The following is a 27,526-nucleotide window of genomic DNA, read 5'->3' on the forward strand; positions in this document are numbered from 1 at the left end:
TTTAGTCTGGCTATGAACAGTATTCAGATAAGTATAATAACTTAATTCAATAAAGGGAGATAATTGAAACAGTATGCATGGTAGAGCTATTGTTCTGGCACAATGCATTTCCTTTCACTGAACTTTTTCATTTTAAGAAAATTCAACTAAGTCTATTTGATAATTTTGGAGTTATTCTCAAGACAAACATGATAAATAACTATAAACTTTAAACTTAATGACTGAATTAAAACTGATTTTTTTAAAAGGTAGACGATTCAAAAAGTACAAAAGATAGAGTTCTGTTTCTTGTACAATGCGCTTTAAGGTATAGCTCCATATTTCGGAGAAAAACGTTCGAACGTCATCAAATCATAAAAAGAAAGCATTGTTTTAAATGAAAATTTAACAGCATATAAAACATTTATATTATTCAACAAAACCATTGTCAATTTATTCATGTATGTATTGAATTCCGGAAAGGGACTGCATGAAGGGGCCACACTTCTGGACAGTTCAGCGCCTTTAAAAACTCACCATTTTGAAAAAGCTGTTACATGTCTTCGTTTTGATACATTTGCAACATCGTGCGAGTGTTTAAACTTTACATAACTAGGTAAAACATCGTTTTTGACAATTGTTTACATTTATTTCTTTACAAATGACATTCTTATTCAAAGGGGGACAACTCATTAAGAATATTTTAGGTATCCAACTCTGTGGGACAGAACATTAAAGCATGTATTGGGCAGATAAGATGTGCTAAGGTGCTGTTCATTTACTAAAAAAATCTGTTATTTTGTGATATACTGCTAAACCTTCACTGATAGCCATCTTTGTAAACAGTTTGAATGAGTTCTCTGCACAACTCGCGTTATGGCTTGGGCAAATAAATTTTATACTGGCAGATAAACAAGAGGTGAAGAAGGACAGCAACGCTCAACTTTTCAACAGCCTTGTAAATTTAATGAATATAAAAATCGAAAAAGTAGCATTATTTTGTAAAAAAAGCAAAATATAATTACTGAACCTAAGCAATGTTAGTCACTTTATCACCATGAATAAGTGTGTGAAGTTTCAATTCATTCCCAAAAATGGTTACCGAGATACCAGCTTACATACAAAAACTTAATTAAAATAGACGTCGATGCACGGGTGAGTCCATAATGTCTACCTTTTCTTCAAATAGTCGAGCTAAAAAGTAAGCAGAGGTCTTGTGCTTGTACACTGCACTTCCTTTCAATGTAATCTGTGTAACTTACGAAAACTGAATAAAGTCCATTTGAAAGATTTGGAGATATTTTTCGGACAAGTTTTCAGTAATTTTAACACAAGGGAGATAATTCAAAAAGCAAGGTAATGTTAAAGTTTCTTGTACATTGCAGCTGAACTTATTGTCTTCTACCTCTGTATGCAGTTTAGATAAATTTCTGTCAGCACTTTTGTTTTGTTGGGTTTAACGTCGCACCAACACAATTATAGGTCATATGGCGACTTTCCAGCTTTGATGGTGGAGGAAGACACCAGGTGCCCCTCTGTGCATTATTTCTCCACAGGCGGGCACATGGGTAGAACCACTGACCTTCCGTAAGCCAGCTGGATGGCTTCCTCACATTAAGAATTCAACGCCCTTAGTGACAGAGGCCTTAACCACTCGGCCACGGAGGCCCCTTTTCAGCACTTTTATAGTTATGGCCCTTGTGAATAGATATAATAACTGGCAATAATTCGAAGAGTAAGCATGTCAGAGTTATATCACACTTCTATTCAATGTCTTCTATTACTGCGTAAAATTTCAACAAAAATATCCCTAGGATAATTTTGGAGTTATTCTGCAGAATACTGTGGCAAGTGAATGAAAGGGAGATAATTCAAACAATATCTGAGTATGCAAGGCAGAGTTACGCTTCTAGTACACAATGTCCTCTACATGCAGTTTGAATAAAAGACAACTGACTCTAATATAAGGAGATAATTTGAACAAGGAGCTGCGTTCAATAAACGCTTGATGCCCCCGGTCCGGTGGCATCCTTGTCGATACAAAGCAACCAAAGTCCAAAACGAGGTCAAGTTCAAGGTCAAGGTCAAACTGAGGTCAGGTGATGTCTGAAGATGAGGAATGGTCACAGGTTACATCTGCATTAGTATCAAGTCATTCTAGTAAGGGGTATTGATGCTAGACGAAACGGTCCCATTTGGTTAACCTCGTACGGATGGACGGACGAACGGACAGGACAATCACTATATGCCTCCCGCATCAGTAGATCCCAGAGGCAGAAAAAATAAGCAAAGCAGAGTTAGGATATTTGTAAACTGACTATCTCTCAATATCTTCTGTTCATTGTATGAAGGTGTAACAAAATCCCTTAAACAGTTTTAAGTTATGGTCCAGACAAGGTTTGATCAAGTTTAAAACAGAAGGTTCAGGCGATTACTCCAGGCATACTGGTCCAAACTGTCAATTTTCATAATCATGTAGAACTGCCTGGTTCCTGTACAAGACAAGGATATCATATTTCTGTTCATATGTAACTTTATAATTTGTTATAGTTCCAAAGAATAATATTTTAGTTAATTAGAGGACATGTATCGCCTTCTAAAAAATGGGTAAAAATATAAAATGCATTGTCAAAAATTAGCAAATTAAAAAGCTATGGTGCAAAACGATTCTCCAAAATTTTTGAGTTTTCAAACTAAACATGGTTTAGTGGGCAGGACATATTGTAATTAAAAACATAACAATGTAAAGCAAACATAAACAAGTCATATTAAAATAGCATGAAAAGTTAAATTTTTATATCAGTCCTAAGTACCAAAACTGGTACCATAAAGTTTTAGTGAACACATTCATTTTCTGCGCACACTTAATGCCAAGATCAGAACCAGTCAAAATCTGGAATGTTCCCATATTCGTCATACATTTCGTTCTCCCAATAATCCGAGTATACGTCCTCATCGTCATATGACAGGTCTTCATCCTCTTCTTGATCGTCATCTGGATAGTCAATCTGGTAAGTTGCCTGGCTCCGAACGCTTACAAACTTACAATGGGGACAATCGATATGACATCTTACAAGATGGGATGGGATCGTGGCCACAACAACCCCACTGTTTGTAATTGCCTTTGGTGCATCCTGGAGGGTTTCCCACTTTCTATGTTCAAGGTCATATTTACACGCGCTAGTGAGCAAACTTTTGCCACTCTTTCCTCCAAACACAAAAAGTTCATTCTGGTAAGTCGAATATATGAAGTCGGATCTAGACGGTTCTTCCAGTGGTAGTGGAATAAAAATGTCCTTACCAGATGTCCACCTCCGTGTGTTGATGTCAAATTTCTGATACCGGTAACAACCTTGTTTCGTTAGCAATACTTCGTTCTTGATGGCAAACATGTAAGGCTCATGTTTCACACCTCTAGAATGCTCTTGCTGTTTAATAGTTCTTGTGTCCATTAAAAAGAATCTGACGTTCCTTGTTTTGTGACGACTAGACCCTTGCACACCACATTTTGAGCAAAGCACAGCAATATATCTATCCTCTACAATGCATGTTGATACTTCAGTTTTCATATTTCTAGCGCAGAGTGGAATCACAACATTGCAGTTCTGCCGATCTTTTGATACACTGAACAAATAAACCATCCACTGTGGTTCGGTCCCGCTCTTTGCTCCAACAGATCTTACCGAATCTATGATGTACAGTCTGTTATTTACCATCAGAATATGCTGGATTGTAATGTCACGAAACGGTTCAGGAAGAGTCATGTGTATTGTTGTCCAAGACTTCTCAGTGACGCAATATTTAAACATGAAATATTCATTGTCATCAATTATATTACCAGCGCTTGCATCATATACATACAGACTGTTTGTGTTGTTACAGAATGCCACTAGGGGTCGCCGCATTGAGAATGGAAGAGGAGCTAACTCTGTCCACCTGTTCTCATTGATAACATAACCATACACATGATTTATGGAGATAATGTCAGATATTGGTAGGAATGGAACAGCAAAGAATGAATGGAAGAGTTGACCTATTCCACAACCTCCTACTACTAGAATAACATCACTGTTGGCTTCATTAGGCAATAATCCAGCCATATGCTTCATCTTTACGTTCAAAACATGAACTTTACATTTATCTGTACTGACTTACAGCGGCGATGTTTCACCAGTACTTTCCAGGTATTCTTTTGGCACCCTTTTGAGATCTAGCTCACAAAACAACCTCTCAAAATGACATTCTCTGTTCTTTTTGTCTGCGCCCTCGTGAAATAATTACGCCAGACGTATAACCGCCCATCGTGCATAAATAAGTGTTAAAACACTCTTTTGCTATAAATTTTTTCTTAAATAAACAATGGAAAATTACACAATCTTTACACTAATGTTTTTAATTCTGAAGTAAAATTGAATTATACATAATACAAGCATGTGATCTGGCAAAAATAGCCAGAACAGTTTTTTTATTAACTATGTAACAAAGCAGACAAGTCGAGATAATATGTATTCGGAACTGTGGTACACATTCATGCCCAATAATTTTAAAATCCATGCATGAATGACAAAGATATGGACCGGACAGGCCCATCAATGCACTATCATGAAATATGACCTTTAACGTCTAAGTGTGACCTTGACCTTTGAGCTACGGACCTGGGTCTTGCGCGCGACACGTCGTCTTACTGTGGTACACATTCATGCCAAGCTATTTGAAAATCCATCCATGGATGACAAAGATATGGACCGGACACGCCCATCAATGCACTATCATGAAACAAGAGGACCATGATGGTCCTGAATCGCTCACCTCTTCCCACATGACCCAGTTTTGAGTATGACGTCGTTTTTTCTATTATTTGACATAGTGATCTAGTTCTTAAGCTCATGTGACCCAGTTTTGAACTTGACCTAGATATTATCAAGATAAAAATTCTGACCAATTTTCATGAAGATCCATTGAAAAATATGGTCTCTAGAGAGGTCACAAGGCTTTTTCTATTATTTGACCTATTGACCTAGTTTTCAAAGGTATGTGACCCTGTTTTGAACTTTACCTAGATATCATCAAGGTAAACATTCTCACTAATTTTCATGAAGATCTCATGAAAAATATGGCCTCTAGAGAGGTCACAAGGTTTTTCTATTTTTAGACCTACTGACCTAGTTTTTGACTGCACGTGACCCAGTTTCGAACTTGACCTAGATATCATCAAGATGAACATTCAGACCAACTTTCATACAGATCCCATGAAAAATATGGCCTTTAGAGAGGTCACAAGGTTTTTCTATTATTTGACCTACTGACCTAGTTTTTGAAGGCACGTGACCCAGTTTCGAACTTGACCTAGATATCATCAAGGTGAACGTTCTGACCAATTTTCATGAAGATCTTATGAAATATTTGGCCTCTAGAGAGGTCACAAGGTTTTTCTATTTTTAGACCTACTGACCTAGTTTTTGATGGCACGTGACCCAGTTTCGAACTTGACCTAGATATCATCAAGGTGAACATTCTGACCAACTTTCATAAAGATCCCATGAAAAATGTGACCTCTAGAGTGGTCACAAGCAAAAGTTTACGGGACTGACGCACGCACGGACGGACGACGGACACCGCGTGATCACAAAAGCTCACCTTGTCACTTTGTGACAGGTGAGCTAAAAATGACCTTTAACGTCTAAGTGTGACCTTGACCTTTGAGCTACGGATCTGGGTCTTGTGCGCGACACGTCGTCTTACTGTGGTACACATTCATGCCTAGTTATTTGAAAATCCAACTATGGATGACAAAGATATGGACCGGACACTAAAATTACCGACAGACTGACAGACGGTTAAAAAACTATATGCCTCCCTTCGGGGGCATAAAAATATGGTGCAAGAAAATTCATTATCAAGAGCCATGTTTGACTAAAATAACAAAGAGAAATAATCCTGTACAAGGTGTTTCCTGCAGATTGCATCTCTTCTCAACATCCTTTATCATTGGGTGAAATATCAACTTAATACCTAGAACAATTTAGTCTGGCTATGAACAGTATTCAGACAAGTATAATAACTTAATTCAATAAAGGGAGATAATTAAAACAGTATGCATGGTAGAGCTATTGTTCTGGCACAATGCATTTCCTTTCACTGAACTTTTTCATTCTAAGAAAATTCAACTAAGTCTATTTGATAATTTTGGAGTTATTCTCAAGACAAACATGATAAATAACTACAAACTTTAAACTTAATGACAGTAAATTTTTAATAAGGTAGACGATTCAAAAAGTACAAAAGATAGAGGTCAGAGTTATACCACACTTCTATTCAATGTCTTCTATTACTGCGTAAAATTTCAACAAAAATATCCCTATGACAATTTTGGAGTTATTCTGCAGAATAGTGTGGCAAGTGAATAAAAGGGAGATAATTCAAACAATATCCGAGTATGCAAGGCAGAGTTATGGTTCTAGTACACAATGTCCTCTACATGCAGTTTGAATAAAAGACAACTGACTTTAATAAAAGGAGATAATTTGAACAAGGAGCTGCGTTCAATAAACGCTTGATGCCCCCGGTCCGGTGGCATCCTTGTCGATACAAAGCAACCAAAGTCCAAAACGTGGTCAAGTTCAAGGTCAAGGTCAAACTGAGGTCAGGTGATGTCTGAAGATGAGAAATGGTCACAGGTTACATCTGCATTAGTATCAAGTCATTCTAGTAAGGGGTATTGATGCTAGACGAAACGGTCCCATTTGGTTAACCTTGTACGGATAGACGGACGAACGAACGAACGGACAGGACAATCACTATATGCCTCCCGCATCAGTAGATGCCGGGGGCAGAAAAAATAAGCAAGGTAGAGTTAGGATTTTTGTAAACTGACTATCTCTCAATATCTTCTGTTCATTGTATGAAGGTGTAACAAAATCCCTTAAACAGTTTAAAGTTATGGTCCAGACAAGGTTTGATGAAGTTTAAAACAGAAGTTTCAGGCGATTACTCCAGGCATACTGGTCCAAACTGTCATTTTCATAATCATGTAGAACTGCCTGGTTCCTGCTCAAGACAAGGATATCATATTTCTGTTCATATATAACTTTATAATTTGTTATAGTTCCAAAGAATAATATTTTAGTTAATTAGAGGACATGTATCGCCTTCCAACTGCCTTCTAAAAATGGGTAAAAATATAAAATGCATTGTCAAAAGTTAGCAAATTAAAAAGCTATGGTGCAAAACGATACTCCAAAAATTTTGAGTTTTCAAACCAAACATGGTTTAGGGGGCAGGACATATTGTGATTCAAAACATAACAATGTAAAGCAAACATAAACAAGTCATATTAAAATAGCATGAAAAGTTAAATTTTATATCAGTCCTAAGTATCAAAACTGGTACCATAAAGTTTTAAACACATTCATTTTCTGCGCACACTTAATGCCAAGATCAGAACCAGTCAAAATCTGGAATGTTCCCATATTCGTCATACATTTCATTCTCCCAATAATCCGAGTATACGTCCTCATCGTCGTACGACAGGTCTTCATCCTCTTCTGGATCGTCATCCGGATAGTCAATCTGGTAAGTTGCCTGGCTCCGAACGCTTACAAACTTACAATGGGGGCAATCGATATAACATCTTACAAGATGGGATGGGATCGTGGCCACAACGACACCACTGTTTGTAATTGCCTTTGGTGCGTCCTGAAGGGTTTCCCACTTTCTATGTTCAAGGTCATATTTACACGCGCTAGTGAGCAAACTTTTGCCACTCTTTCCTCCAAACACAAAAAGTTCATTCTGGTAAGTCAAATATATGAAGTCGGATCTAGACGGTTCTTCCAGTGGATGTGGAATAAGAATGTCCTTGCCAGATGTCCACCTCCGTGTGTTGATGTCAAATTTCTGATACCGGTAACAACCTTGTTTCGTTAGCAATACTTCGTTCTTGATGGCAAACATATAAGGCTCATGTTTCACACCTCTAGAATGCTCTTGCTGTTTCAAAGTTCTTGTGTCTATTAAAAAGAATCTGACGTTCCTTGTTTTGTGACGACTAGACCCTTGCACACCACATTTTGAGCAAAGCACAGCAATATATCTATCCTCTACAATGCATGTTGATACCTCAGTTTTCATATTTCTAGCACAGAGTGGAATCAAAACATTGCAGTTCTGCATATCTGTTGATACACTGAACAAATAAACCATCCACTGTGGTTCGGTCCCGCTCTTTGCTCCAACAGATCTTCCCGAAGCTATTATGTACATTTTTTTATTTACCATCAGAATATGCTGGATTGTAATGTCACGAAACGGTTCCAGAAAAGTCATGTGTATTGTTGTCCAAGACTTCTCAGTGACGCAATATTTAAACATGAAAGCTTCATTGTCATCAATTATATTACCAGTGCTTGCATCATATACATACAGACTGTTTGTGTTGTTACAGAATGCCACTAGGGGGCGCCGCATTGAGAATGGAAGGGGAGCTAACTCTGTCCACCTGTTCTCACTGATAACATAACCATACACATGATTTATGGAGATAATGTCAGATATTGGTAGAAATGGAACAGCAAAGAAAGAATGGAAGAGTTGACCTATTCCACAACCTCCTACTACTAGAATAACATCACTGTTGGCTTCATTAGGCAACAATCCAGCCATATGCTTCATCTTAACATTCAAAACATGAACTTTACATTTATCTGAACTAACTACCAGCGGCGATGTTTCAACAGTACTTTCCAGGTATTCTTTTGGCACCCTTTTGAGATCTAGCTCACAAAACAAGCTCTCAAAATGACATTCTCTGTTCTTTTTGTCATGTTCTACCCATTTGATAATGAATTTGTAAAAGTCTGTTACCGGCACATAATTGAGGGATTTATCCCGCAACATTTCTAATATTGAGTCAGCAGTCAAACTAAGAGTGTCCTCATGTTTCATAACTTCAGGTAAGTGTCCCCGAATGTAGTCAAACACCTTGTTGTAAATGTCAAGGTCATAAAGACTAGCAAGAAGGCAAAGGTGAACACAGTTACTGACATTTACATCGACGGCCATTAAGTAGCTGGTGCATGCCGATTTAAGGTCATCTATCTGCAGGTAGTCGGCGACCTCTAGGATATCTTTCACCGCACCATAAGTGAGCTGTAGTGTACCCGTATACAGGAATGTGATAGCTGTTCTTACTGCTGCTACTTTACCAATGCTGATATAAATTTTCCCTGAAGAAAAAAAACAAACTAGAGCTACACTACAGCATGGTTCATACAGACTAAGTAAACAAGAATTTCAGGACTTCGAAGGGCACTTTCAGGACTTTTCCATTTTATATAATTTATATTTCATTGAATACTATTAATTCATGAGCAATTTGTCAGCATCATATTAAAGATCTCACCTTTCAAAACAGTGTTTAGAGGGAAAGAAACATATTAACGTCGGTCAGCTCAGAGTAAACGAAATTTAAATTTCGTTTACTATTACATCACCAACAGTAACTTCACAGATATGGCCAACTTAACAAAAACTGAAACAAGAGGGTCATGATGACCCTATATCGCTCACCTGTTAAACTTGGCCTTGGAATCATCAAGATAAACATTCTTACCAAGTTTTATGAAGATAGGGTCATAAATATGGCCTCTAGAGTGTTAACAAACTTTCCTTTGATTTGAGAAGGTGACCTAGTTTTTGACTCCACATGACCCAGTTTCAAACTTGGTCTAGGAATCATCAAGACAAACATTCTGACCAAGTTTCATGAAGATAGGGTCATAAATGTGGCCTCGGGTGTGTTAACAAGCTTTTCTTTTGATTTGACTGGGTGACCTAGTTTTTTACCCCATATGACCCAGTTTAGAACTTGGCATAGGAATAATCAAGATTAACATTCTGACCATGTTTCATGAAGACAGGGTCATAAATATGGCCTCGACCAGCCCGCTTAGCTCAGTAGGTACAGCGTCGGTCTACGGATCGCGGGGTCATGAGTTCGATCCTCGGGCGGGGCGTATGTTCTTCGTGACTATTTGATAAACGACATTGTGTCTGAAATAATTAGTCCTCCACCTCTGATTCATGTGGGGAAGTTGGCAGTTACTTGTGGAGAACAGGTTTGTACTGGTACAGAATCCAGGAACACTGGGTAGGTTAACTGTCCGCCGTTACATGACTGAAATACTGTTGAAAAATGGCGTTAAACCCAAAACAAACAAAATAAATGTGGCTTCTAAGGTGTTAACAAGCTTTTCCTTTGATTTGACCTGGTGACCTAGTTTTTGACCCCACATGACTCAGTTTCCAACTTGGCCTAGAGATCATCAAGACAAACATTCTGTGCAAGGTTGTATCAATCAAAGCATAAATGAAACCTCTATATGGCTGAAAGGGCCAAAATTTTGGGCTGTAACTCTAGAACCCATGATAGAATCTAGGTTTTTGAAAGGAACCGAGATCTTATTGTGATTTAAATTGTGTGTAAGTGTGGTAATCAAATGTAAAATGTCACAATCATGTTCACAAGGTAAAAATTAACAAATTTTGGCTCTTTCTGGGGTCAATCATCGGCCGTAACTCCAGAACCTATGATTGGATCTGACGGATTCATCATGGATTCAAGCTCTATTGTTGTTAAAGATATTTTGTAGGGATGGCAACGGTTAACCAGTGTTACGAGTATCGATTATGAAATTTAGTAATCAAGTACTCGGAAAAAAAAGGAGAACAAGAGGGTCATTGACCCTAAAGCACTCACCTGTGTACAAGGCTTCAAGTGTGTTTGTATAAGTACAGAGTTAGGTTTCTTCTATGTTAGCTTATGTTATATACATGTCACACACACTTTTGAACCTAGGGCAAATAGAGCTATCACTAAAGATGATGAATGTACCCCCCTCATGCACTGACACAGTTCATTGCAATTTGACACACACAAGATTGTATAAATATGTGAACTGTATGTATACAGACTGTATGTATACAGCATAGTAACAAAAAACAAGAGGACCATGATGGTCCTAAATCGCTCACCTCTTCCGACATGACCCAGTTTTGAGTATGACGTCGTTTTTTCTATTATTTGATATAGTGACCTAGTTTTTGTGCTCATGTGACCCAGTTTTGAACTTGACCTAGATATTATCAATAGAGGTGCGCGGTATTACCGGTATACCGTGGTATCATCTTCCCGTGGTACGATACCGCGGTACCATCGGGGAATACCGAATTTTATCAACATTATCCCTACTTCTTTTTATTTTTAATTTACATTGTCTATGTAGACTTCCGTAACAGCAATTAACACCATGCATGATTTTTTGATTTATATCTCTGGAATTCCCATGCTACTATTATTAGTTTCCAAAAATAACTACCAAATGGTGCAATTGAACATGTATGATCGACCGCGTGATCCCCAATCAAAACCTTCGAAAACATCCAGATTATTTCCTTATAGATGGATGACGTCACGGGCGCACTTGTTTTTACTTTGAGTCTTGTAAATTCGGCGAGTCCCGACTTCTTGTTTAAATGATGATAGTTTAAAATATCCCGGTATGTATTTGCATGTATTAAAAAAGAAATAAATAGTATGGAAAATGTTGAGTCGAAATTTATTATTTTTTGTTTGAAAACGATTTGATGAAGCCTTCATACTATTTGTAAATATTACTGGTTTATCAAACGGGTGCACGAATCGAACTTCAATCAAGTGTGACCTATATACATGTGACCCAGTGCTTCTCTAGAGACAATATGGCGTCTTCCGATGAATACACGCTGGTAAAAAATACTAAGGGTCAATAATCTAACTAGTCATTAGTCAAGTTAATATTACAGTGTATTTTTTTTCTTTAATTCTAGTCAAGTAACTAGTCTTCGTTGTTGCTCATGATAAATTAAGTATTTCTGAGAGTTTTTCAATATTTTTATGACCACTACCATAGCTGTAAGTCTTACGATAAATATGGTGGTATACCGTGGTATATACCGCGGTAATTAGGAAAAAACCGTGGTATACCACGGTATTTTTTTCAAGGCGGTACCCAGCCCTAATTATCAAGATAAAAATTCTGACCAATTTTCATGAAAATCCATTGAAAAATATGGTCTCTAGAGAGGTCACAAGGTTTTTCTATTATTTGACCTATTGACCTAGTTTTCGAAGGTACGTGATCCTGTTTTGAACTTTACCTAGATATTATCAAGGTGACTATTCTCACTAATTTTCATGAAGATCTCATGAAAAATATGGCCTCTAGAGAGGTCACAAGGTTTTTCTATTTTTATACCTACTGGCCTAGTTTTTGACTGCATGTGACCCAGTTTCGAAACTGACCTAGATATCATCAAGGTGAACATTCAGATCAATTTTCATGAAGATCCATTGAAAAATATGGCCTCTAGAGAGGTCAAAAGATTTTAATAATTTTAGACCTACTGACATAGTTTTTGACCGCAGCTGACCCAGTTTCAAACTTGACCTAGATATCATCAAGATGAACATTCAGACCAACTTTCATACAGATCCCATGAAAAGTATGGCCTCTGGAGAGGTCACAAGGTTTTTTTTATATTTTGCCCTACTGACCTAGTTTTTTAAGGCACGTGACCCAGTTTCAAACTTGATCTAGATATCATAAAAGTGAACATTCTGACCAATTTTTATGGAGATCCATTCACAAGTATGGAATCTAGAGAGGTCACAAAGTTTTTCTATTTTTAGACCTAATGACCTAGATTTTGACCGCACATGACCCTGTTCCGAACTTGACCTAGATATCATCAAGATGAACATTCTGACCAACTTTCATACAGATCCCATAAAAAAAAGGCCTTTAGAGAGGTCACAAGGTTTTTCTTTTATTTGACCCACTGACCTAGTTTTTGACGACACGTGACCCACTTTTAAACTTGATCTAGATATCATCAAGATGAACATTCAAACCAACTTTCATACAGATCCCATGAAAAATATGGCCTCTAGAGAGGTCACAAGGTTTTTCTATTACTTGACCTACTGACCTAGTTTTTGAAGGCATGTGACCCACTTTCAAACTTGACCTTGATATCATCAAGGTGAATATTCTTACCAATTTTCATGAAGATTTCATGAAATATTTGGCCTCTAGAGAGGTCTCAAGGTTTTTCTATTTTTAGATCTACTGACCTAGTTTTTGATCGCATGTGACCCAGTTTCAAACTTGACCTAGAAATCATCAAGATGAACATTCAGACCAACTTTCATACAGATCCCATGAAAAATATGGCCTTTAGAGAGGTCACAAGGTTTTTCTATTATTTGACCTACTGACCTAGATTTTGAAGGCATGTGACCCAGTTTCGAATCTGATCTAGATATCATCAATGTGAACGTTCTGACCAATTTTCATGAAGATCTTGTGAAATATATGGCCTCTAGAGAGGTCACAAGGTTTTTCTATTTTTAGACCTACTGACCTAGTTTTGATGGCACGTGACCCAGTTTCGAACTTGACCTAGATATCATCAAGGTGAACATTCTGACCAATTTTCATGAAGATCTTGTGAAATATATGGCCTCTAGAGAGGTCACAAGGTTTTTCTATTTTTGGACCTACTGACCTAGTGTTTGACCGCAGTTAACCCAGTTTCAAACTTGACCTAGATATCATCAAGATGAACATTCAGACCAATTTTCATACAGATCCCATGAAAAATATGGACTTAAGAGAGGTCACAAGGTTTTTCTATTATCTGACCTACTGACCTAGATTTTGAAGGCACGTGACCCAGTTTTAAACTTGACCTAGATATCATCAAGGTGAACGTTCTGACCAATTTTCATGAAGATCTTGTGAAATATATGGCCTCTAGAGAGGTCACAAGGTTTTTCTATTTTTAGACCTACTGACCTAGTTTTTGACGGCCCGTGACCCAGTTTCGAACTTGACCTAGATATCATCAAGGTGAACGTTCTGACCAATTTTCATGAAGATCTTGTGAAATATATGGCCTCTAGAGAGGTCACAAGGTTTTTCTATTTTTAGACCTACTGACCTAGTTTTTGATGGCACATGACCCAGTTTCAAACTTGACCTAGATATCATCAATGTGAATGTTCTGACCAATTTTCATGAAGATCTTGTGAAATATATGGCCTCTAGAGAGGTCACAAGGTTTTTCTATTTTTAGACCTACTGACCTAGTTTTTGATGGCACCTGACCCAGTTTCGAATTTGACCTAGATATCATCAAGGTGAACGTTCTGACCAATTTTCATGAAGATCTTGTGAAATATATGGCCTCTAGAGAGGTCACAAGGTTTTTCTATTTTTAGACCTACTGACCTACTTTTTGACGGCATGTGACCCAGTTTCGAACCTGACCTAGATATCATCAAGGTGAACATTCTGACCAACTTTCATAAAGATCCCATGAAAAATGTGACCTCTAGAGTGGTCACAAGCAAAAGTTTACGGACGCACGGACGGACGACGGACACCGTGCGCTCACAAAAGCTCACCTTGTCACTTTGTGACAGGTGAGCTAACAAGTCCTATAACTATGCAGAATATTTATCTAAAAGAACGTAACATGCACCATGCACAATTAGAGTTGGTACTGATCACTTGTGTGAAGTTTCATTAAATTATGTGCAAGGGTTCGGAAGAATAGGCGCGCACAAGACTGCATATGCAGACTGTGTGTACACAGAATGTTAACAAGAAACAAAGTCCCATAACTCTGCAATTTTTGTTGTTGAAAGAACCTAACATGCCCCATGCACACCTACTGTTGTTACTGATCACTTGTGTGAAGTTTCATTAAATTGTGTCAAGGGGATAAGAAGATATGGTGCGCACAAGATTGTGTCTATGTATATAGTATAGTAACATGTATATAGTATAGTAACAAAAAACAAAGTCCCGTAACTCTGCAAATTTTTTTTTTGGAAGAACCTAACATGCCCCATGCACAACTACTGTTGTTACTGATCACTTGTGTGAAGTTTCATTAAATTCTGTCAAGGGGATGAGGAGAAATGGAGCGCACAAGATTGTGTCTATGTATATAGTATAGTAACAAAAAACAAAGTCCCGTAACTCTTCAATTTTTTTTTCTGAAAGAACCTAACATGCTCATGCACAACTACTGTAGTAACTGATCACTTGTGTGAAGTTTCATTAAATTCTGTCAAGGGGATGAGGAGAGATGGAGTGCACAAGATTGTGTCTACGGACAGACAGACAGACAACCTGAAACCAGTATACCCACCCCCCTTACAACTTCGTTGTCCGGGGGTACAATAATTTGAACAACTATGGTAGACATTTCAAATCTGATATCACAAGCCAAATATCAAGGCTCTAGCTATTATTGATTCAGAGAAGAAAAGTGACCGCGCCCTCTGGCTGCCATGTTTTTTTTGACGAAACAAAATAATTTGAATAATCTTGGTTTAGGGTCACACAAGAACCATTTGTGTAAAATTATTCTAAAATCGGGCAAGCAGTTTCACACAAGAAGATTTTTCAGAAGTTTCCACTATATACATATAGAAAAAAGTGACCACGCCCTCTGGCAGCCATGTTTTTTGATGAATCAAAATAATCTGAACAATCTTGGTAGAGGGTCACACAAGGACCATTTGTGTAAAATTATTCTAAAATCAGACAAGCAGTTTCATACAAGAAGATTTTTAAAGTTTCCACTATATACATATAGGGAAAAGTGACCACGCCCTCCAGTGGCCATGTTTTAAAGCTCACCTGAGCCAAAGGCTCATGGTGAGCTTTTGTGACCACTCAATGTCAGGCGTCCATCGTGCGTCGTCTGTCCGTCAACATTTCCTAAAAAAATCTTCTTCTTGAAAACCACTAGGCAGAATTACACCAAACTTCACAGGAATGATCCTTGGGTGGCCCCCTTTCAAAATTGTTCAAAGAATTGAATTCCATGCAGAACTCTGGTTGCCATGGCAACCGAAAGGAAAAACTTTGATATCTGGTTTGTAGCATCATCTAGTGGTGTTCTACCAAAATTGTTCAAATTATCCCCCTAGGGTCAAATATGGCCCACCCCATGGGTCACATGGTTTATATAGACTTATATAGGGAAAACTTTGAAAATCTTCTTGTACAAAACCACATGGCCTAGGGCTTTGATATTTGGTATGTAGCATCATCTAGTGGTCCTCTACCAAGATTGTTCAAATTATCCCCCTAGGGTCAAATATGGCCCCGCCCCTGGGATCCCAAGTTTTAAATAGACTTATATAGGAAACAAGAGGGCCATGAAGGCCCTGTACCGCTCACCTGACCTATTTACCTAAAGATCATCAAGATTAACATTCTGACCAAGTTTCCTTAAGATATGGTCATAAATGTGGTCTCTAAAGTGTTAACTAGCTTTTCCTTCAATCTGATACATTGACCTAGTTTTTGACCCAACATGACCCAGATTCGAACTTGACCTAAAGATCATCAAGATTAACATTCTGACTAAGATTCATGAAGATACAGTCATAAATGTGGCCTCTAGAGTGTTAACAAGCATTTCCTTTGATTGACCCGTTGACCTAGATTCTGACCCGACATGACCAAGACTCGAACCTGACCTATAGATCATCAAGATTAACATTCTGACCATGTTTCATGAAGATAAAGTCATAAATGTGGCTTCTAGAGTGTTAACAAGCTTTTCTTTTGATTTGACCTAGTGACCTAGTTTTTACCCCACCTGTCCCAGATTTGAACGTGACCTATAAATCATCAAGATTAACACTCTGACCAAGTTTCATTAAGATATGGTCATAAATGTGGCCTCTACAGTGTTAACTAGCTTTTCCTTTGATTTGACCTGGTAACCTAGTTTTTGATCCTACATAACCCAGATTCAAACTGGACCTTGAGATCATCAAGATTAACATTCTGACCAGGTTTCCTGAAGAAACAATCATAAATGTGGCCTCTACAGAGTTAACAAGCTTTTCCTTTGATTTGACCTGGTGACCTAGTTTTTGACCCAAGACGACCCAATATCAAACTCGTCCAAGATTTTATTGAGGGCAACATTCTGACTAAGTTTCATTAAGATTGGGCCAAAATTGTAACCTCTAGTGTTAACAAGCTTTCCCTTTGATTTGACCTGGTGGCCTAGTTTTTAACCCCAGATGTTCCAATATCGAACTTGTCCAAGATTTTATTGAGGGTAACATTCTGACTAAGTTTCATTAAGATTGGGCCAAAACTGTGACCTCTAGAGTGTTAACAAGCTTTTCCTTTGATTTTTTGACCTGGTGACCTAGTTTTTGACCCCAGATGACCCAATATCGAACTCATCCAAGACTTTATTGAGAGTAACATTCTAACCAAGTTTCATTAAGATTGGCAAAAACTGTGACCTCTAGAGTGTTAACAGTCAAATTGTTGACGACGACGGACGGACGGACAACGACGGAGGACGGACACAGGGCGATAACAAAAGCTCACCTTTGAGCACTTCGTGCTCAGGTGAGCTAAAAATCATCTGATCCTATTTCCAAGACTGTTTAATTATAATTACCTGATGACCCCAAGTAATATGATGTCACTTGACTGTGACCTTGACCTACTGACCTACTTTCTTGTTTTTTAAGATACAGCCTTGAAATTTTGATGACATACACAGTTCTGCACACAAATCGTTAAACTGAATTTCATTGACCATGAATGTGACCTACTGACTTTCTCAATATTTTATCATCAGTCTGACATTTGAAACATGTAGCTCATATTACTCAGGTCAGCGATCCAGGGTCATCATGACCCTCTTGTTGACGAATTGGTATAATTTGAACAATCTTGGTAGAGGGTGACATAAGGACCATTTGTGTGAAATTATTTCAAAATCGGACCATTGGTTTAGGAGGAGATGTCGTTTGAAGTTTTTTCTATTTTTAGCTCTAGCAGCCCCTATGTACAACCAAGCAGAACCATTTGAACAACTTTGGTAGAGGACCACCAAAGGAACATCATGGCCAAGTTTCATCAAAATCCATTAATTGGTTTTGGAGGAGATGTCGTTTAAACACAAATGTTGACGATGGACGGACGACGACGCCGGACACAGCGTGGTCACAATACCTTACCATGAGCACTTTGTGCTCAGGTGAGCTAAAAAAGACTATTTTAACGCGGCCGTTTAAACAACACCAAAGTGTCTACCTGTCATCTTTTCGATCAATTACCCAGATTATACAAACAGGAAGGTGTGAATTGATGCACAGTGGTCAATAAAGAACCCTGACAGGTAACACTTGTTTGCAAAATCATGATCGCTGTAAACTGCAATTATGTGGCTTATTGCAGTACCGCTTCAATCATAAACAATTTGAAAATCACACCACACATGTACAGTGTTTCGATATTTTTGATTATCTTACATTATTAAGTGAACGTAATATATGAATAAACTGTTATCTGTGTTGGCGTCTTGAGTTTTCCCTTTAGTACAAAGTAATTATTTACAACTGTATCCAACAACAAAGAAAATAGTTTTGACCCTGGTAAAACAACTAATGATTTTGAATTATCTCCCTTTAATAGTGAACAAAAATGCTAAATACAGCCAATTCTCGCCTATTCCGGTTATAGAAACCACTTTTAACGAGTAACCGAGTACTCGATTGAAATATCAAAATCGGTACTCATTGCCATTCCTAATATTTTGCAAGTTTGTATCAAATCAAACTATAAATGAAGTCTCATTATGGCTGCATATGGGGCCAAAACTCTAGAACCCATTATGGGATCTGGCCAGTTTTCAAAAGGAACCAAGATATTATTCCAATACAAGTTGTGTGCAAGTCTGATTAAAACCGATTGCAAAATGTGGTCTCTATTGTCTTCACAAGCCAAAACAGCAAATTTTGGCCCTTTAAGGTCTCTATCGTGTTCACAAGAAATTGTGAATGGACGGACGATGGATGAAGGGCGATCACAAAACCTCAACAGGTCACTACATGACAGGTGAGCTAAAACGGGAGTGGCACAATGACAGCTATTTCACCTTTGACCTCCAAAGTACATTGTACCTGCACCAGTTTGATGGCATTGCATGGCATCTTGATAGGATAAATGATAGAAACTAATCTTACGAAATTCTTCCCAGAGGTTTGAAAGATTTTGCGCAGACACAAAGTTAAGCTATGTGACATTTGACCTCCAAGTGTGAACTTGACTTTGGATATAGTGGTCTGGATACTGCATCCTTTAGATTGTCTTGATAATGCAAATTAATCCCAATTCCCTGATGAAAAGCCCCAGCACTGATCGTGTTTAATGTTAAGCTGAAATGGATACACTATATATATCACAATTCAATGACTACCTGCTTGTTTTTCTGTCATACCACTGTTATACAAGGACTGGAAGTACGGACATGACACAAGAACACACCAGTGAGCCTTCATTTCCTGAAAAATTAACAAATCATATGATAAATTAGCAAGTCTGCCTACAAAACGTATCTTCTTGTTTTAAAGAAGTGTTCCAGTTCAAATTTCATCAAAAGCAGTAAAACGTCTTTTCTGGCAATTAGCCATTTTTCGCTACCCAATATATGAAACAGTTTTGGTATCACCTACCGACATGTTTATCATGATACCTAGTATTGATAATGGGTAGTTTTTCAGACTCTAAGTAAAATTCTTCGAACAACTGTGGTAGAGAACCATCCAGACTGAGTTTTATCAACTTTCACCATATGGTTTCAGACCGGATGTCATTGAAGAAGTGTGGACAGATGGACGTCCCACGACAGACGAGTGATCACAATAGCTCAGCCACACCATTTTATACCTAGGTAAGCTAAAAATGTGTTTAATATACATAAGTATAAAAATGAAATCTCTGAGCCTCAGACTGACTGACACTGTGCCATGCTTAAGATGAATAACAAGAGCTGTCGGAGGACAGCAACGCTCGACTATTCAACAGCCTTGTCGATTGAATGAATACGAAAGTCGAAAAAGGGGCATAATTTAAAAAAAGCAAAATAGGGTTATGGAACCTGCATAGTGCTTATCAGCTCATGACAGTGGACAAGTGTGTGAAGTTTCAATCCATTCCCATTAGAGGGTACTGAGATACCAGCTTACATATAAGAATTTAACCCAAAACTCCTAAGTTTAAAAAGGTGCATAATTTTGTAAAATGCAAAGTTGAGTTATTGACCCTTTGCACTGCATGTCAAATCATGACAGTGAACAAGTGTGTGAAGTTTCAATCCTTTCCCATTAGTGGATACTGAGATACTAGCTTACATACAAAACCTTAACCAAAAAATTCTAAGTCGAAAAAGGGGCATAATTTTGTAAAAAAGCAAAATAGAGTTATGGACCTGTGCAATGTAAGTCAGTTTATCACAGTGAATAAGTGTGTGAAGTTTCAATCCATTCCCACAAGTGGTTACTGAGATACCAGCTTACATACAAAACCTTAACCAAAAATTTCTAAGTCAAAAAAGGGGCATAATTTTGTAAAAAAGCAAAATAGAGTTATGGGACCTGTGCAATGTAAGTCAGTTTATCACAGTGAATAAGTGTGTGAAGTTTCAATCCATTCCCACACGTGGTTGCTGAGATACCAGCTTACATACAAAACTTAACCAAATCGGGACGCGAACATGGACGCCGACGCATGGGCGAGTGCAATAGCTCTACTATTCTATGAATAGTCGAGCTAAAAAATGACTATGTCTGTAGGCTTACCAACTTGAAGTCTTGATACTAGTCCAGAACAAATTTTGATAGTCTTCTGATTACCATTGTGATTCACTGCTGGGTCATCAGTGTAGACAGTACAAAATTATACTGTTAAGCTCATGAGTCTCAAATGGGTTTTGTGATCATGTCCGAGTGAAAACAATTTTAAATATTAAAATTGTTGTTGCTTGTGTTTGAAAAGCTATATAGAACAAAAAAATATATCTTACAACTCCACTGAAAGACAGAGTGACATCACAGAAGTCTGACTGTGCTAGCATCTGATCATACAAGTGTTGCTGAAGTTTGACAGCATGGGAGGATGCGTCCCCCATCTGCCGTGGGTATGGCTCCTCCTCCATCCTCGGCCCACTCTGTAGTGATAGTAACCCCCTGAAGACACAAATACATTTAATATGAAGCATTCAGACCAGTAGGCTTTGTCCCAATAAACAGATAATGTTATCTCTTTAGTAACAATAAGCAATTATTTATATATATTAATTGAATGCCCATTCTACATGATGTAAAAACGCCGAAATGTGCATCTTGTCAATTATGGCATTCTGACAATAGGTGCGGAAAATGTGTGGGATTTATTCGGGTAGAGAAAAAACTAGCGCTTCATAGAATCATAAGCTGTTGATCGGTCCTTGTGCGTAAACAGTTTGCAAATGGGCTTTGAAGTCAGATTTTTCTGAAAGGGTATTCACTTGCCCAAAAGACGGCCAGTCATTGATAAAGAAATATTGTTTTGAAGTTAAGCTTTCATAATTAATCCATTTTACTAATTTTTAGTCTTTGGTGCTAAAAATGTGTGAGATTTATTCGGGTAGAGACAAAACTACTGTTTTAAGCTGTTGCTCGCTTGTTGTGATTAATAGGTTTGCAACTGGGCTTTGAAGTAAGACGGCCAATATCATTGATAAAGAAATATTGTTTTGAAAAAAAAATTACGGACCTGGAAGCAATGTACAAGTATGTCAAAATGGTCATAAACCAGTGCTCCAGCTAGCTATTTACAGCAGGGCGCATCGCCCGTTCCGAAATTCGTTCCGCCCTGTTGCCCCGCCAGGCACCCTGCCCGTTTTACAACCATTCATTTCTTTTTTTAGCCAAACTTTCCTTTTTTGCCTCAGTGATTATAATACACTGCTTTAACCCCCTTTTTATCGAGTGACACACGCCGGGGGGCATTGGCATAATTAGCAAACAATTAAACAATTACCTGCCGTAATCGTGCCCGAGGCAGACCATGATATTTTAGACTGCTCCACTGGCATTAAAATCACTGAACCTTAGTGTTAAAACAGTTTGCAAACCAGTCTGAAATCATTATCATTTCGCGCCACCTGTCAAAGTGTACTTTCGTTTTCGGTAATATAGTCGTAAATACCTCTTTATACACAACTGAAACTTAAGTCCTGACAACAGACATTTAAATCTAATTAATAAAATTCGATCAGAATCAAATTTGAATAGGAAAATATTTTGATTTTATCGTTTTACAAGTTTTTGAAATCGAAAGTAGGTTGTCGTCTGCTTTGTGAAATTGCCGAATTTTCATGAAGATTTCTTTGAAATTAGTTTACTAAGATGTAATGACAGGGTACACTTTAATGTCAGATACTGTAAAATGCTGTTAAACTGTCTTTGCATCATAATAATTTTTCAAGAATATTGTTTAAACTGGACATTCGACGACTTTTAGAAAAAAGTGTAACCATATCCGGATAAAAATTTTGGATACCCGGTATGTCTATTACAAGTGCTAAACTTGCTTTTGGACTGTTGTAAGTTAAAAACTTTGCCTGATTTCATTTATTTAAGTGGAAGTTTAAACTTTATTTTCTGTATATAATATGTTGCACGTATAAATTTATAAATATCAAGTAGCCTACATGGAGAAGATGTATACTGAATTGTAACAAAATAGGCCTAAACACGTAGATATTGTTATTCAGTATGCAATTACAAAGAAATGTTACAAGTTGAAAATCAATGCCAAATAAAATACAAACAGCAGAATTTTTAGTTAATAAATAGGTGCATTACAGATGACAGACATAGCCTATTAAAAGACCATACCTGAAGTGTGCCAAAAAACATGCCTAAATTATGCAAAAGTCCATGCCTAAAGTATGTTAAAATGCACTGTTATATTTTTTTCCCGGGGCAGCACGGTCCCGGACCGACCACCACCCCAGAAGTGCCCTTTTCATTGCCAGCACCCTGCCCTTTTTTAATCCTAGCTGGAGCACTGTAAACACCTTTCTAAATCTAATGGCTCATTGTCACAGGGGCAAAAAAAATTTCAAAATGACATTTTGGCATGTTTTTTCTAAGAAAACATTATAATTGTAATATATTTAAGTGTATATGGCGCATGGACCCATACTGTATCCTAGATATGTTTACTGCCACCTGTGCGAAAAATGTGTGACATTTATTTTGGTGGAGAGAAAACAACCGCTTCTACGCCGTTGCTTGCTTGTTGTACATGAAGGGTTTGCAACTGGGCTTTGAAGTAATTTTTTTCTGAAAGATAATTCAAAAAGGACAAATTTGTTCCAGGGAAACCTATTCTGGCTTTGCATACAACAATGTCTGCAAGAGAATCGCTCAAGATACAACGTACTGCAACTGATGACAGGAAGTTACATTGTTCAAACTACAAGACAGATGTTTAACCAGGACAAGGTTGACACAACTTGTCAATTGTGTTTTTCAGCATCAGAGACCATACACGTTCAAAAGTGCTTTACAAACTACATGGCAAAAAAGCAATCCCAAATTAAGCACGAAACAAAAAATGAAAAAAAATGTTATTTATACATTTATGGCAGTGGCTACGATTATGGTACCGTAATCCTAGCCTCCGGTTCTAGGATTACGGAAGTTCCGTATTCCTAGACAATCCTATGAGGATAGGCTAGGATTACGGAAATATGTAACAGGCATCAAGTACATGCATAAATGATGTTGTAAACTTACTTATTTCACTTCAAACAGCGATTTTTCATGCCTGTCGTACACACGGGTGCTGATTTCGCCCGATTCTATTTGCACGGAAATCTGAAGTGACAGGCAAAATCAAATCATAAAATTTAAAGTATGAAATATTTTTTTTTAAAATCCTTTTGAGCTATCATTAAGAATATAATCCACGTTTGTCTGTCAATTAAAAAAAAAAACCAAAAAAAAAAAAACCATTTAGTATGGTTTTGGAAAGAAAAACTTATGAATACGGGTGTTGATTTCGCCTTTTTTTTCGTGGAAAGCTCGAGTGACAAACTAATCTCATAAAATTTTATGTATAGAATATTTTATTTTTTTTAATTTAACATTAACCCTCATATTTCTATACTGAATATTTCCGCGCCGCCATAAATATATCGATTAAGTTTATACTTACCCAAAATGGCGGATCGATAACACGAAATACACGTAACATTGTAGGCATGAAAAAATCGCTATTTTCAGTGAAATATGTAAGTTTAAAAAATCATTTATGCATGTCCTTACTTATTTCCGTAATCCTAGCCTATCCTCGTAGGGTTGTCTAGGAATACGGAACTTCCGTAATCCTAAAACCGGAGGCTAGGATTACGGTACCGTAATCGTAGCCACTGCCTACATTTATTAATAAAGGATGAATATAATCAAATAAGACAAACAAAATTAAATGATTTCATTCTAAGCCTTGAAAAAATTTATTTGTAAATTCAATTTGTTCACATAACTGTATAAATCATTAAAGAAGTGGGTTTTCGCAGGCTTTTGTCAGCTTCCCCAATTTCGACCTTGGGAACAGTGAACAAAAAGCTCCAGTTGTCATACATAACGGTTTTAGTCTTCTGCACAACCAATGATAGCGTGTCTGGCGCCGCGTGTCTTGTGATCTCCTATGTTTTAAACGGTTACTGCCGTCAATTCTGTTTTGTCCGATAACTGGTTGTCCGGGTACCTAGGCATATGAGCTAACTGCGTTTGCTGCCGACGAACAGATACACACTAATGAGCAAAGCAGAGTTTTATTCACGTCTTGGTAACAAAAACTTGTGGGGAAAACACAATGTTTATGAAAAAAAGTAATGTAAACAAGGAAAATTACCAAATTTTGACTTTTTTTTCCAACTTCCAAGCAGGAGCGCTTTCCGAATGCGCTTGATTTTAATGCTTACTTTGCACAATTTGATTGTAAATGACCGAATATGTTCCCTGTTATTGACCAGTAGGGAATTAGATTTGATAAAATCTATCTATCTATCTATCCATCTATCTATACTGCAGCACTCCTCATTGCGAGTATTATGTGCAGCTGCGCGCCTGTACAAGAAATTTAAAAGTAGAATGGATAGGAGGATAAAAGTAATACAGTGCTTTATGGTATAGCGGATTTTAGGGTATAGAGGATAGATTGATAAATTTTATATTTACACTTGAATTATTGTACAAATTTTCATATCATTCTTTTACTGGCATGCAAACAGACATTCTGACATACATTTTAAATATTTGCTTGTTGTGTTATTTTTCATATGTCATCAAATGTAAAATAAAGCTATCCCCTATAGACTAAATCAGTGTATATGTAAAAAACGTCAGTGAATGAAAACTATTTGATAGAAATTTAAAAAGCTGAATGTTTTTGAAAATAGAATACATTATTATTCTGATCTATAGTAAAGAAATCTTGGAAAGTTTGTTAAGATGTGGATTTTAAACTAATAATGGAAAAAATGACCAAAACAATCCTGTACGCCGTAAATCAGCTCATATGTAAACAATGGCTTGGAGAGAAAAACACATGAATTTCTATGAAAAGCTGAATGTTTTAAGAAGAAAAGATGTTTTCTGCCTGATATACTGAAAAAAAAACTACTGTTTTCATTTCTTTGAATTGGAATGCAGAAAAAATTAGTTAGCTATCCGCTATACCCTAAAGCACTGTACACGATGTGTATTGCAAGCATGAATACAGTTGACAGTGTTAAAAACAACAAGGATTTACAGATAAAAGCAGTTTAAAAACAGGTCTATCATGTCATTGTGTGCAAGTTTGGTCACACCCTGCTTAAACTGGTTCAGGGTGGGGGCTTGCACAAGTTGTACTGGGAGGGAATTCCAAAGCACTATGGTGGCTGGAAAAAAAGAGTACTTATAGTAATAACAGGGAGTGAGGATCTGAGTATAAGAGTGGGGATGCATATGTCTTGTTAGACGGGATAGGGGGACTGACACAGGGAGGGAGTGGTATTGCAACCAAACCATTTACTATTTTGTAGAACATAAAGAGGCGTGAATCAGATCTCCTATCTTCAAGGGTACGCCATCTCAGCTGACATAGTATGTTTGTGACACTGCTTTAAGGGGAGTAGTCATGATTAATCCATCGCGCTGCCCTCCGCTGAATCATTTCGATCTGGTAAATGTTTTGTTGGGTATAAGGGTTCCAAACACAGCTAGCATATTCTAGCTGTGGCCTGTCTAGGGCTTTATAAGCTACTTCTCGAACTTTTGGGTTTTTGCATGGGATATTTCGCTTGATGAAGTAAAGTGTTCGGGTAGCTTTGGACGTGGCTAAATTGATGTGTTTATTCCAATTAAGATCTGAGGATATAGTGGCTCCAAGGTACTTTGCATCAGGAAGTGTTTCCAAGACTTGGCCATGGAGTGTGTACTTTGATTTGAAAGGGTTTTTTGACCTTGTTATGTTCATAACAGTGCATTTTGAGGGGTTAAACTCCATGTCCCTCTTACTTTCCTATAGCTGTAACCTATTTAAGTCTTGCTGGAGGATGTTTTCTTGGACAGAACTATTTACAGTTAAATAGACAGCAGTGTCATCGGCGAATAAGCGGACCTGTGAAATCAGATTTTCAGGCAGGTCATTAATGTAAAGTAAGAATAGAAGGGTACCTAGGACGGAGCCCTGTGGGACTCCGGACGTTACTGGAACTTCCTCTGAAGTTTCACTATTCACAAGGACAGATTGGCGCCTGCCAATCAAGAAAGACTTGACCCATTGCAACGTGGGGCCCTGAATACCATGTTGATGAAGTTTGTACAGAAGTTTCAGATGGTTAACCTTGTCAAATGCTTTAGAGAAGTCCAGAAGGATTAAGTCCGTCTGGTGGCCTTGAATTAAGTTTCGAGATAGATCTTCTAAAAGTTCGAGTAACTGAGTTTCGCATGACCTTTTCTCTCTGTAGGTCATAGAGGACATTGTTAACCTGGAAGTGTTTGGTAATATTAGAGGCTATGATGTGTTCCAGTAACTTACAGAGAATACAAGTTAGGGAAATAGGCCGGTAATTTGCAGGATTGCTTTTTGTCGCCCTTCTTAAACAGAGGAGTGGCATTGGCCTTAGAGTAAGAATAGCTGGGATAGTGCCCGTGTCAAGGGACCTTTGAAAGAGCTGAGTGACTAATGGTGAGATTTGTTCACTAAGATTTTTAAGAAGAATCGGCTTTAGACCATCGGGACCACATGCTTTATCTATTTTGAGGGACGAAAGGAGTTTCTGAACACCATTTATGCCTATAGTGACCTTTGGCATTAGGGGATATTTTGGCTGGTAATCAGTTGGTATAGAGAGTAGAGACTGCACTTTCATTTTACAGAGTTGGCCCAATTTGAGAGGTGACATTGGGGTGAACAAAGATTGGAATTGACGATTGAGGATATTGGCCTTCTTTTTATCATCCGTTTGAAGTTGACCTTTTTCTAGAAGAGGGGAAATGCCTTGGAAGTCTTGCTTGGCATTTTTGGCAAGGGAGAAAACTTTCTTACGAGAGAAGTTTTGACCTGTTTGT

General features: G+C 37.7%; 2 protein-coding genes across 3 annotated transcripts; both read right to left on the minus strand.

Annotated features, from left to right (window-relative positions):
* Nucleotides 1–2,855: 2,855 nt before the first annotated feature.
* Nucleotides 2,856–4,088, minus strand: LOC128555905 (uncharacterized). Its single transcript, XM_053539719.1, has one exon. The coding sequence runs from the start codon at nucleotides 4,086–4,088 to the stop codon at nucleotides 2,856–2,858; it is 1,233 nt and encodes a 410-aa protein (XP_053395694.1).
* A 263-nt stretch (nucleotides 4,089–4,351) lies between these two features.
* Nucleotides 4,352–24,902, minus strand: LOC128555648 (kelch-like protein 11). 2 transcript variants are annotated; one of them, XM_053538650.1, is made up of 4 exons: nucleotides 24,822–24,902; nucleotides 20,938–21,100; nucleotides 19,333–19,417; nucleotides 4,352–9,203 (listed from the first exon to the last, which is right to left on the minus strand). In XM_053538650.1, exons 2-4 carry the CDS (start codon nucleotides 21,067–21,069, stop codon nucleotides 7,417–7,419), a joined length of 2,004 nt encoding a protein of 667 aa, XP_053394625.1. In that variant the 5' UTR covers nucleotides 21,070–21,100; nucleotides 24,822–24,902; the 3' UTR covers nucleotides 4,352–7,416. The 2 variants fall into 2 exon arrangements, with proteins under 2 accessions (XP_053394625.1, XP_053394624.1); XM_053538649.1 differs by lacking the exon at nucleotides 24,822–24,902 and adding an exon at nucleotides 23,702–23,805.
* Nucleotides 24,903–27,526: the final 2,624 nt, after the last annotated feature.

The sequence above is a fragment of the Mercenaria mercenaria genome, chromosome 3 (assembly GCF_021730395.1).
Source record: "Mercenaria mercenaria strain notata chromosome 3, MADL_Memer_1, whole genome shotgun sequence".
Taxonomy (NCBI): domain Eukaryota; kingdom Metazoa; phylum Mollusca; class Bivalvia; order Venerida; family Veneridae; genus Mercenaria; species Mercenaria mercenaria.